This window comes from Astatotilapia calliptera, chromosome 11, assembly GCF_900246225.1.
Source record: "Astatotilapia calliptera chromosome 11, fAstCal1.2, whole genome shotgun sequence".
Taxonomy (NCBI): domain Eukaryota; kingdom Metazoa; phylum Chordata; class Actinopteri; order Cichliformes; family Cichlidae; genus Astatotilapia; species Astatotilapia calliptera.
The window spans coordinates 8,192,169-8,204,869 of record NC_039312.1 but is presented as its reverse complement, the minus strand read 5'-3'; the positions used below and the strand labels follow the sequence as shown (position 1 = coordinate 8,204,869).

Below are 12,701 nucleotides of genomic sequence, written 5' to 3'. Positions count from 1 at the left end.
GTCCGAGGCCCGGGGGTTGGGTACCGCTGCTCTAGAGGCCTCTGTTAGCATGGTAAATGTTAAAGTTCATGATGCCACAATTAGTGAAAGGCTGAACAAGTACGATTTGTTTGGAAGGGTTGCCAGAAGAAAGTGTTTGCTCTCTAAACAGAACAATGGAGCACAGCTTGTGTTTGCAGAGTTGCATCTAACCACAAGACTTTTGGAAAAATGTCCTCGCAACAGACACGACCAAAAGGGAGATGTCCAGCCATAATGCACAGCACATATGGTAAAAAAATAAATAACATATCATACCAACTGTCAGCATGGTGGTGGAGGGGTGATGGCTTGGGCTTGCTTTGCAGCCACAGGACCTGGGCACCTTGCAGTCATTATAATATTGAAGAGTTCATGCCAGACCATTCAATGATTCATTCAATGATTCATTCAATGATGCGAAAGACAAAAGCAAGAATGAATCAAGTTGTTGCAATGGCCAGTCAAAGTCCAGACATCAACCTGACTGAAATGCTGCGGCGTGACCTTCAGCGAGCTGCGCATAAACAAATGCTTGCAATCTTCAATGAACTGTGAGGGATAAAAATTATTTCCTGTACGAGTTTATCAAGTTATTGCTGATAAAGGTGGGTCTACAAGCTACTGAGTCACTGGAAAAAACATTTTTCACAGCAAGCTATGGTCACTTACACATTCATCACGGGATATTTTTTCATTTAAAAAAGCAAGGGAAGGTAAAGATTATGATTAATAATGATTATGTTGTTGAAAAGATGGATTATCATAGACTTGCCTATTAGGAAATTGGTGTAGGATGTTGGGTCAGATTTATCTCATAATCTGCAACATTTCACTCGCACATTAACAGTGGAGGGCCGAAATAATTTATACTGCAGGTTATTTTAATATTACACCATTTAGAAGCAAGCAGACCTCTCATCCCTCTTTTTTTTTTTTAATAAATCTGCTTCAGCCTATTTTTTCACATCTTTCTTCTTTACTTTCATTTTGAAGTTCCTGGAACAAGAACATCCCATGGCCATTAAAAACATTTATTTTATATGTTGCAACAACAGATGGCCAACTCATTTAATCTTTGCTGCACTCATTTAATGTTCCCACAGAACAAGCCTGTAAATCATTTATAGTCCCAAAATCAAAACCAAGACCACAGCATTACATTAGATTTTGTAGATATAATATCTGGCAGTGGAGTTTTTGCTTCAGAGAAATTCAGTTTTGTTTCTGTCCTCTTTGAAAAATATCTGACATCATCTTGTGGCATAAATATGTACAAGAGAACAAGTTTTGGTCTTCATACTGGGAGTTTGAGCTAAGCTTCCCTTATCACTTAATCCCAAGGACTAACGATAAGAGTCAGTATTTAGTGCCTCGTTCTCTGCTCAGCTACAAAGTATTTTCCTTTTCTGGTCATTTTTCCTCCACACAGCTTGTGTGACGCAAATGTAGGAGGGATGGCGTAAACTGTTATCTTTTTTTTCTTGATTCATGCACAACTAGTACATGTAGATAATACAAATCTAGTTGATACTCGTAGTACTCATACATACTGATGGTCCCACACTCATTCTGTTCCCACAAACACATATCTATGCACAGCATATCTGATGCACTGGTGTTGATAGGGTACCAGGTGGTGCTGAAATAAGTGCTACTTGACTACATTTTTCTGCTGAATTATGGCAATGATTGCATTGTCTCAGGCTCGCCACTGTTTCTCACAGTACTGCCTGTTTAATAATTTTCAACCAGTCTTCCAGGCAGTGGACTGTGGGTCAGTTAAAAGGGGAAAAATGAAAAAGAAATCTTTAAAGGACTGCAAATAACTCATAGAACCACCTCCAGCAGCAATAGCTTGAAGTAATCACTTTCTGTATGACTTTATTGTACAGAAAGTGATTTTTCAGATAACTGTGGAAGAATTTTGAACAAAATTATCTTCTTTATATCGATAATTTAGTTCATTGAGGTTTGGATCATTGCGACACCTTGATTTTTCTCTTTCAGCCATTCTGTTATAACATTGTCCTGTTGCATGACCCCACCTGATATCGTGGTTGACTCAATAACTGCAAAGTGCTCAGGTCCTTTGGCTCCAAAACTAGCCCAAATCATGAGGATTTGGTACTGATATGCTATTTGCTTTTCACCAGAGTGCCTCTGAGTCCAAACAACTTGATCAAATTATTTCTGTAACAGTACATGAGCCTTCCACACCATATTTGGCCTAGCTGGAGTCTGCTTCTCGTGCACAGTAATAAAACAGTGTATAGTCATCTTGTTCCACCAGATAAAGTAATACCCAGACAAAAATCATCACAGAAAAAGTTGTTTTGCATGTTAATTTGGGAATCAGAAACCTGCGGTCAGCTTCTCTTTGGGGGGAAAAAAAGTAATTGTGGTACCAGTTGTGAAAAGCTGGCTGTGAGTAGTTTTCTTTATAAGGATGGTGAAATTATAGCAGTATGTTCCTGATGTGTTTGAAATCAAACCAAACTACGACAAGCTGGACCGTCAGTTATAATTAGCAAAGCATATTTTGCTGCACTGCTGTTGGCTTTGTTTTCATCGTCTGCACAACAGCTACCATCCAGAATGGGACATCATCATCATCATCATCTGTTTTTGGAAGACAACACCAACTGCAAAGCTTATTGTATAGTTTTCACACAGACACAGTGTCTTTCCTGGGGGTTAAAGTGCTCCCACATGCATTTATTGTGATAAACAGGAAAATACAAAACAAAAACATCTGTACATTCATAAAGGCAAATTAACAACCTAACAACGACAGTAATTTAGAATAAAATAAGTAGTGGGGGTTAGAAAACTGCTACAGAGAAAAGACATCTTCATCCTGAAGCCAGCATCCAAAGCCCTTGGGGCTTCTCGGCAGGAGGAGCAGAGTGTATGTAGATATGAGTGTTTTTCTGTTCTTGGCTCTGGAGCAGCAGGAGTATATGAGGGTGGATGAGCACAAAACCAGGCACAAACAAAAGCTTAAAACGACAGGCTGCTATAGGGGATCCTGAAAAATGAAGGAAAACCAAATTAAATAAAGGATTAAGTTGATTAAAACAGACTTAATGTAACAATTAGAGAACCAATTTGGAAAGGCTTAGAAAGTCCAAATGTTGTCATGAATGTTTAAAAAAAACAAAAACAAAGACACCACAGAAAATTGACATTTTGAGCCAAATTCCTCTAACCAACCTGATTTGTTATCATCTTTATTGTTTTGAGGTCTTCTCCAATACCCAATCAATGACCTGCAACAGAAAAATGTGATTATAAATGTGTGACTTGAAAAACTAAACCAGAGAGACGCTAATGTTTGTAGCATTACCTGCTTAACATTGCTGCTTGCTGCCTTCCTCATCTCATCATGCAGACCCCGAGATGTCTTCAGATCCTGGGAACAAGCATCAACAAAGCTCAGTATCAGATCATTTCCAGCTGGTGGATTAAAAGCTGTATTTTTCTGAGTTCATAATACCATTAATTTTGATAGGATCTCCAACACCACTGGCTGAAATGTAGCCTCAAACCATGACAGAGCTTTCTCTGTGCTGTAAACACTCACTTTTGGATCTCTCTCCTGACCTCCTCTGTACATATTTGTAGATGAATTGACCCAAAATGTCTAGTTTGGATTCTTCACTCCGTTGCCACTGATTTTCAGTCCTGTTCTTGTGTGATTTGGAATACCTCAGCCTTTTCTCCCTTTGTTATGAATGGCTTTCTCGACAGGCAGCCTTCCACTGAGACCATTTCTGATGAGGCTTCAGTGAACAGTAGATGGATCAACTGAAGGGCCAGATGCAACTATACATTTCACACCTGAGCCTCAACTCTCGCGGCCCGGTACCAAATGACTCACGGACCGGTACCGGTCCGAGGCCCGGGGGTTGGGTACCGCTGCTCTAGAGGCCTCTGTTAGCATGGTAAATGTTAAAGTTCATGATGCCACAATTAGTGAAAGGCTGAACAAGTACGATTTGTTTGGAAGGGTTGCCAGAAGAAAGTGTTTGCTCTCTAAACAGAACAATGGAGCACAGCTTGTGTTTGCAGAGTTGCATCTAACCACAAGACTTTTGGAAAAATGTCCTCGCAACAGACACGACCAAAAGGGAGATGTCCAGCCATAATGCACAGCACATATGGTAAAAAATAAATAACATATCATACCAACTGTCAGCATGGTGGTGGAGGGGTGATGGCTTGGGCTTGCTTTGCAGCCACAGGACCTGGGCACCTTGCAGTCATTATAATATTGAAGAGTTCATGCCAGACCATTCAATTATTCATTCAATGATTCATTCAATGATGCGAAAGACAAAAGCAAGAATGAATCAAGTTGTTGCAATGGCCAGTCAAAGTCCAGACATCAACCTGACTGAAATGCTGCGGCGTGACCTTCAGCGAGCTGCGCATAAACAAATGCTTGCAATCTTCAATGAACTGTGAGCGATAAAAATTATTTCCTGTACGAGTTTATCAAGTTATTGCTGATAAAGGTGGGTCTACAAGCTACTGAGTCACTGGAAAAAACATTTTTCACAGCAAGCTATGGTCACTTACACATTCATCACAGGATATTTTTGCATCTGTTAGGTCTTTTCTGGATTCGTTTCTTGTTTCTTAATGAGATGTCTTGGAGAACCTGTTTTAGGTCTCTTCTTTTGTACTCCACTTGCTAAGTTTCCTCAGGTTTTTTAAAGGACAGTAAGACATGTTGAGATATGCCATATTTTCAGCCAATAGCTCTTTAGGAATCAGCTTGTTAGTGCAAAAATAATATTTTATGCCTGTCAAACTGTGCTCTCTTTGGCATTTTGCTCTTTTTTTAGATTCAAGTAAAGAAATGGGAACACATTACGTGTTTGTGACAGGCTGCTAGTAACAAAGTATTTAAAAATACAATTTAAAATTGATTCTTTGTCAAGTTTTCTGTTATATGTAGACAACAGTTGTTCATCCATCAAGTCAGGGGATTTTCTTTGACGCTTGAATGATTCATAGGTCAGTGTGAAGTGGCTTAACAAACAAAAAACATTCCTCTGAAAATCATCAGAAAGCACTGGACTGAAAGTGAGTGAAAAAGCAGCCAAATGGCGAAAGAAAACCTTTGAAAGCCTGGAGAATTATTGCTTTAAGAAAAACTGGCAGCTCGAGACTTTTACACAGCACTGTAAACTTAGGTTCCCTGTAGTGTCTTAGAAAAAGGCAGAAAATCTTGAAATTAACATCGATTTATAGCTATTTAAGTAAAGGATCTGAGTACACTGTGAAACAAAACCAGATGATTAAGAAACACAAGGAAGCACAAAGAAATTAAAAAGTGAGTAGTGGGAAAAAAGGCTTTTTTTAAAGGTTCCAGTTGCTGGCATAGTAAGAAGGATACAGAAGGATACAAAACAAAACACAAGTCCTGGAATCATAGAGTAATACAAATAATGAAAGTGTCAAACAAAAGCACAACACTGACTCTGAGAGGGCAGTAAAAAGACAAACCTTGAGATAAAATTTCGAGATATCAAACAGTCTTTTGCTGCAAGCCTCAAAGCAATCATGCTCAGCAGTGATCCCATGGTGTTTGAGTGTTTTAGCTACTACCTCCTGCAACATCTGAGGACACAGACAGACAAGATAGACACACTTTTGTATTAGTACAAGCAAAAACATTAAATCTAGTTCTGTTTATTCCCTAACCACCTAACGCAAGCCTGGTTCAGAGAAACTAAATTTAGCACAGCTCCCTTTTTAGAAAACCGAGGGATGTCAAAATGTCTCGACTTTGGGGGACGTCCTTACATGAAAACGCACGATTTTACATTCGCAGCATGGAGGAGCAAACATACAAATATTTCACCGCTAATTGCGACAGGATGAAGAAAAAAAAATGAAACAAACAGATCCTGCCTTTAATCTTGTCACAACAACTGTTCTGAGTAAACACCATAAATTATTGTGAGAAATCATTGGTACCATTCAGTCTCACGAGAGGAGTAGAAAGACAGCTTTTAATCTCTGTCCTGAATAAACTGCTATCATTATTTTTCAATAGGACCAACTGTTCTTTCCTATGCTTGGGTTTGGATGATAAGTGTGTTTGCATAGTAATCAGAATTAGAACAAGTCAAGGTCAGATTGCTTGCTGTAGGTGGAACAAACTAAACTGGGAAGAGGTAGGTGTTCAATTGTATATGTGCATGTGTCCATTAATGTGTTATGGTGTCTGCATGCTGCACATAGAAGTAAAAGATGAGAGAGAAAAATGTGTCTGTGTGTGTGTGAAAATGTAGGCAGCAGGTGATACGATAACAGTATTGTTGTTAAAGTGGTTCTGCCGCAACATTGTGATGCAGCCCACACATTCACAATGATTGCATGGAAAATATTACACATTTATCTCTGCTAGAGCTGCTGCACAGTTCTCCTCTGTAGTAGAAAAACTCTCCCAGTTTGTCGTGTGTTTATCTATCACCATCTGTGTAGGCCAGGTGGCAATTAGGCGAATTGCATATTTACTTAAGATTTTTGTACAAGTAAAAAAAAATGGGTTTATTGCTAAATGAGTCGATATTACAGGAAAATTGCGGCTTATTAAGGTAAGCTCTGCTCATTAAAACTTGGCAGCAGACTTGACCCTGACCCACTGGTGTCAAGACAACCATCTCACCCTCAACGTCGCAAAGACAAAGGAGTTGATAGTGGACTTCCGGAGGTGCAGAGAAGTACACACCCCCATCACCATCAACGGCGCTGCTGTGGGGAGAGTGAGCAGCTTCCGGTTCCTTGGCGTACACCTGGCTGAGGATCTTACGTGGTCAGTACACACAAACAAAACAGTGAAGAAGGCGCAGCAGCGCCTCTTCTTTCTCAGGAGACTGAAAAGATTCGGCATGAGCCCCCGCATCCTCAGGACCTTCTATCACTGTGCCATTGAGAGCATCCTCACTGGATGCATCACCACCTGGTATGGCAACAGCACCGCCTACAACTGCAAAGCTCTCCAGCGAGTAGTGCGGTGCTCTGAACGGATAATTGGAGGTGAGCTTCCCTCCCTCCAAGACATCTACAGGAAGCGGTGCCTGAGGAAAGCGGGGAGGATCATCAAGGACTCCAGTCACCCCAGCCATAAACTGTTCAGACTGCTTCCATCAGGAAGGAGGTTCTGCAGCATCCGGTCCCGTACCAGCAGACTGAGAGACAGCTTTTTCCATCAGGCCATCAGACTGCTGAACACGTCATAGACACCTCAGCTTCACTACTGGAACTTCAACATTATGCACTCCACACTGTATATAAATGCCACTTGTTTTGCACATATTCAACTCTGTATATTTTATATATTTTATTATTATTATTATTATTATTATTATTATTTTATTTTATTTTTTTACTATTTAATTTGTAAAAATGTGTATACACACACACACACACACACACACACACACACACACACGTAGGAAAATATTTAGTATACACATCCAGAAATGCATACACTATTATATATGGTACATATATTTATTAGTTTCAGGTTGGCCATTCTTGTATTTTGCTCGTTTGTGTTGTTGTGTTTGCACATCTCTGTTGCTTGTGGGGCTCGCACACAAGAATTTCACTCGCATGTGCTGTGCCAGTGTGCCTGCACATGTGATGTGACAATAAAAAGTGATTTGATTTGATTTGATTTGATTTGAAATGCACAAACAAGTCTATGGTTACATTTTCTGTCTGGGTTACATCATTTTTTTGTCATCATTATTAGCACAAATGCTTTAAGAAATATTCTGTTTAAAAAAATGTAAAAGTAAATATATATTTTATTGTTTTATAAGAATAAAAATAAGATGCACAAATCCTCTCACCCTGTTATGTTTCTGGGAGCGTGACTCTTTGGCAAGTTTGTCCTCGCTGTGTCCTTGATGCGTCTTCTGCTGTTGACATTTAGGTCTGTCAACACAAGCGAGAGTCGCCAAGCCTGAAAAGAAGTGCAAATAAGAGAAATTATTAAACAATAAGGCACTAAAGTCAACACAGTAAAAGTCATATAGTGAAAATAAAATAGAGGAAATAAGTCAATAACAAAGAACAACAGGTATAGGAACCTGTTGAACCAATATAGTTAACTTAAACTATATGTTAAAAAATTTATTTAATTAACTGCAAAGAAAATTTGACTTGTGAAAAAAAATTAAAATTAATAAGCGATTTTGTGAACCTAAAGAAAATAAAAATATACAGGAAATATCCTTAGTTTTGGTATCTCTTAGTTTACTAAAACTTTTATTACAGCTTACCTGATGAGGCATTGATGGATGTGTTTATTAAAACCTTGGACGTCTACAACACTGTGAGTCAACTGCTTTTAAGAACCTCTGTGTTTTTATTGTATCACCTGTACTGATGTTCCTATATTTGGTCTCTGACGTATGCCCTTCGCATACTAATAAAACATAATAACTTAAATAATAATTACAAAAACTAAAATTAACACAAACTATCAAAAACTACACTAAAACTTAACATTTTCGAGCAATAAAATCAAATGAAATAAAAACAAAACCAATTAGAAAATACAAAACTATAAAGTGAATGAAAGAAACAAGTATGCACATAGATAATAAAGATGAAGTGCTACCATACAGCACAGTAAATAAACTGATTCTATTAATTCTATTAATTTGCTAGAGCCCTACCACATTAACCCACCTTTACAGCTATGTATAATTCCCACAATAACATTATCCAACAGTAACCAAAGCACAGGTTAGAAAAAAGTTTAAACAGCCATGTAAGTTTGCTGGGCCAATAAGTCTTAGATAACATTAGATCTAAAAAGTTAAGATCTTTTACAGGTGTGGTCACTTTTAGCCGGATCTTCTTTCCATGAGCAAGACCAACACTGCTAATATTAACATAAATGGACTGGTACTTATATAACACAAAGTGTTTTCTTGTTAGTCTCCTTCATACAAGTGCTTTTTTCCTATGGCTAAGCATATTTAAACGCATATTCCATCAGGGGCAACTCAGGGTTCAGGATCTTGGCCAAGAATACTGGGAAAAGCACGCAGGTTGGAGAAGCCAGAGATCAAACCACCGACCTTCCGATTAGTAGGCGACACTGAATGTTAATTTAACCGACTCATCTGATCCTAACACAGTCCCAAGTGTTCCCTCCCATGCGAGAGTCACTTTTTTCGCTTTACCTGATGTCGGTCTTGTGGCTGAAGAGGAGGAACTGTTTACAGAGGAGGTGGACTGCGACCTGCTTGGTTGTCGTCGTAGAGACCTAATGGCAGGATGTGTCCCGCTGCTGCTGCTACTCTGAGAACAGAGGGAGTCACTGCTCTCGGACTTTGCCAGCCTGGATCAATCAGACAGATGGATAAAAACTCTTTAAAGCTCCTCGCCATCCATCCTTAATTTTATAATATCACCACGTAGCTGCAAACCAGGAGGGACATATATCATCATACCTCTTGTGAGGATAGCCTCCAACAATGTCTGCTTCCCAGGACCTGCGCTTGAGTCGTGCTACATCATTGTTCTGCAGAGTCTCGCCATCAGGCACGCTTCCTGGTTCTGACATCACAGCTGGTGAGGGAGCGGGGCTGAGGGCAAAGGGGAGGGCGCACGGTTCCTTGGAGCAGGTGGTTTGGGTCTCATACCGAATCAGACGAGATTGGAGCCGTACAAAGGCCTGGTCTCGATCTAAAGACCGCTGGTTATCCAGACAGAACCTACACGAAGAAAAAAATTATTTATAAAAAGTAAATCTCATAAAAAGAAGCGTTCACAGTTTTAAAATAGCTGAACAGTCAATATACTTTAGAGAAACTTACTCTATGCCGTGATAATGGGAGGCCGAGGCTTTGCTGAAAGGCAGTTTGCTGACTCTCCTGGGAGAAAGGTCTTGTGACAACTGGAAGGCATTGTTACTGGAAAAAAAAGCAAAGAGCATGAATGCGAGTCATAGTCAGAAAGACAAAAAGAGAGATAAACTGTTATTTGTCTTGCTTCTCAATTTAATATCGTCTTCATTAAACCACATGAACAAGTCTGCCTCTCTACACACAGAGTTTGGTCTGACAGCCTTTATTAACACTAACTCCTTACTGCTCCAGTATTTTTTAACTCAGCTCAATAATCTTCCTCCAAGGGTTGTAAGCTCACTGTAGAAGGTTAATGATTATAATCAAATCCTAATTATGGCTTCGTTTAGTGTGTGTCATGTAGATCCATCCCAGGAATAAATACATATAACTGGAGCAGATGCCAGGCTACAGTGCGTGTATGTGTTTCAGCTGTAAATCTGAAAATCTGCCAAAGAAACAAAAACTATAGTGTGTTCATATTTATGAATTTAACAGCTTAGTGCAGTGAAACTGGTGAGGTGCTATTTGAAATCTGAAAAATGATCCCACCCTCTGTTAATGGCCAGCGGCTGTAGCTCCCCCGCAGGCAGACCATCAGACGTGAAGTGTTTCAGAAGTTCTTTGGCATCAAGTAAAGTAGAAGAGCCTCTCTGGCCATCTTTAGGACCCAGCAGACTGTCACTAGAGCCTGGACCTAACAGACCAAATCTAAGGCACAGTCAACAGAACATAATAAAATGAGAAGATCAGACATTTTAACAGTTCAGAGTGAGCCATATACGGAGATCCCATCCCTTATACCTTCTCTTCTGGCGTCTCTTCTGCAAGTTTTCCACATTGTGCAGGACACTTCTCTCAGGCCAGTCAGACGGCAGCTGAGAAATGATCTGAAAACCTAAAACGAACACAACAAGCCATCCTGTTTACATCAATTCAATTGAAAACATCCATCATTAGGGAGGCGTTTTAAGATTATTTTTAAGAGTGGTTTTATGGCACACAATAATGGACACAAAGGTACACGCTTCTCCTACTTTACCAGCAAGATTTGAATAGAGGTCAGCTGCTAGACTTGGAATCAGATGCTATAGAAGTGTTTGTCTCTGCTCAACCCAGAAGTGAGAGCACACAGTAGTAAGAAGCAGGCATTATCCATCACTTTCAAATGTTGATGAATGAGCATTCACTGCTCTTAATAGAGAATAAAGTTGGCGTTGCAGGAAAAAACAAATCAGTAACATTACACAGGCGTTTATACACTCACCAGCCACTTTATCAGGTATTAGGATGCTAGAATGGGGTTGGACTCCCTTTTGCTTTCAGAAATGCTTTAATTCTTCCTGGCATAGATTCAACAAGGTGCTGGAAACATTCCTCACAGACCAGACAGTTACTGCAAGTTTATCAGCTACACATACATGATGCAAATGTTTGTGTTGGAAAATCCGAGCATGTCAGCGATTCAGAAATACTCAGACCAGCCTATCGGACACCAACTAATACCGCTTTCAAAGTCACTTAAATCACCTTTCCCCCTCATTCTGATGCTCAGTTTAAACGTCATCAGTTTATCTTGACCTGTATGTTTTGCTTAGTGCATGACTGCAGTGAATTGCTGCCACTGATTAGATGTTTGCATTAACCTAATAAAGGGTATATTAGATGAACTAACTACATAACATAAGCGTTCTCCAAAATCATCAGCTTTTACAACATTAATAATTAAACCTACAGTGCCCTTTGTCACTAAATACACAATGGACTGGATATGATAAGTAAACTTTCATTTGATGCTAGTTAACACACTAAACTCTTGGCAGTCGGGTCTCGGAACAGATCAGTTCTGAGGATAAAATAATAAAAGCAGCTCAGCTTTTTTCTGTGCGGACAGGACTGCATGTTATATCAAAACGGACAGAAATGTGATACATGTGGATACAGCAGGTTCTCTGACGAGATACGGGTGTTTCATGCAAAGTGATAGCCTAAGTGTGTTGTATGTATAAACCTAAGCCTTCTGGTAGCACTTTGACAACCCACACAAAGTCATTCACTCCTTTAGGCGATGTAGACACACAAACAGAGCAGACGTATCTAATGGATTGAAGGAAAGGACATTCCTATCCCCAAAAAATAAGGATCACAAGCAAAACAGAGTGAATTGCACTTAAGACTGTCTACACCACCACCATATCATCTCTTGTGATTCTGAACCTTCCTGGTTCCACTTAACAAAATTCAAGATTATGTCTGTGCAATGCCCAGGACCACTAAAGCAGGGGTGGGGGAACTCCTCAAGGGCCGGTGTCCAGGTTTTAAATGTGTCCTTGATCCAACACAGCTGATTTAAATGGCTAAATTACATCGTTAGCGTGTCTTGAAGTTCTCCAGAGGCCTGGTAATGAGCTAATCATTTGATTCAGGTGTGTTGAGCCAGGTGATATCTAAAACCTGCAGGACACAGTCCTTGAGGCCTTGAGTTCCCCAACCCGCACTAAAGTGAAATATATGGTAAAATATCAAATTCAGAAAATACACTTTAATATGAAGGTCATGCTGTTTTAATGAAGTAGTGGCAGTTCTGCTGCAAAGATGGTCTTCTATTGATGTTTAGCCTAATGAGTTAATATACAATTATGGATAAATATAAAATCTAATAATAAAAAGATGCTGTGCAGAGACAGTAAACATAATTCCAAAATAATATTGCCACATTTATGACCTAAAAACTGCTTCACATGTGGCTCTATTAGCCCCACAGCTATATATTTAAAACCAGCGCTGTGCGCGCGT

At 39.6% G+C, this 12,701-nt stretch overlaps 1 protein-coding gene across 2 annotated transcripts in view; it reads right to left on the bottom strand.

Moving 5' to 3' along the window:
• Positions 1-2,702: 2,702 nt before the first annotated feature.
• Positions 2,703-12,701, bottom strand: part of mtbp (MDM2 binding protein) — a 40,503-nt gene continuing 30,504 nt past the window's right edge. The window contains exons 15-24 of one of the 2 annotated variants that reach the window (XM_026184845.1): positions 10,710-10,803; positions 10,458-10,616; positions 9,876-9,971; positions 9,510-9,773; positions 9,240-9,397; positions 7,896-8,008; positions 5,536-5,649; positions 3,368-3,433; positions 3,235-3,290; positions 2,703-3,049 (exon numbers count right to left, since the gene is read on the bottom strand). In XM_026184845.1, the coding sequence (XP_026040630.1) occupies positions 3,252-3,290; positions 3,368-3,433; positions 5,536-5,649; positions 7,896-8,008; positions 9,240-9,397; positions 9,510-9,773; positions 9,876-9,971; positions 10,458-10,616; positions 10,710-10,803 (1,103 nt within the window). In that variant the 3' untranslated portion in view covers positions 2,703-3,049; positions 3,235-3,251. The remainder of the gene's footprint in view (positions 3,050-3,234; positions 3,291-3,367; positions 3,434-5,535; positions 5,650-7,895; positions 8,009-9,239; positions 9,398-9,509; positions 9,774-9,875; positions 9,972-10,457; positions 10,617-10,709; positions 10,804-12,701) is intronic. The other variant, XM_026184846.1, reaches the window with a different exon arrangement.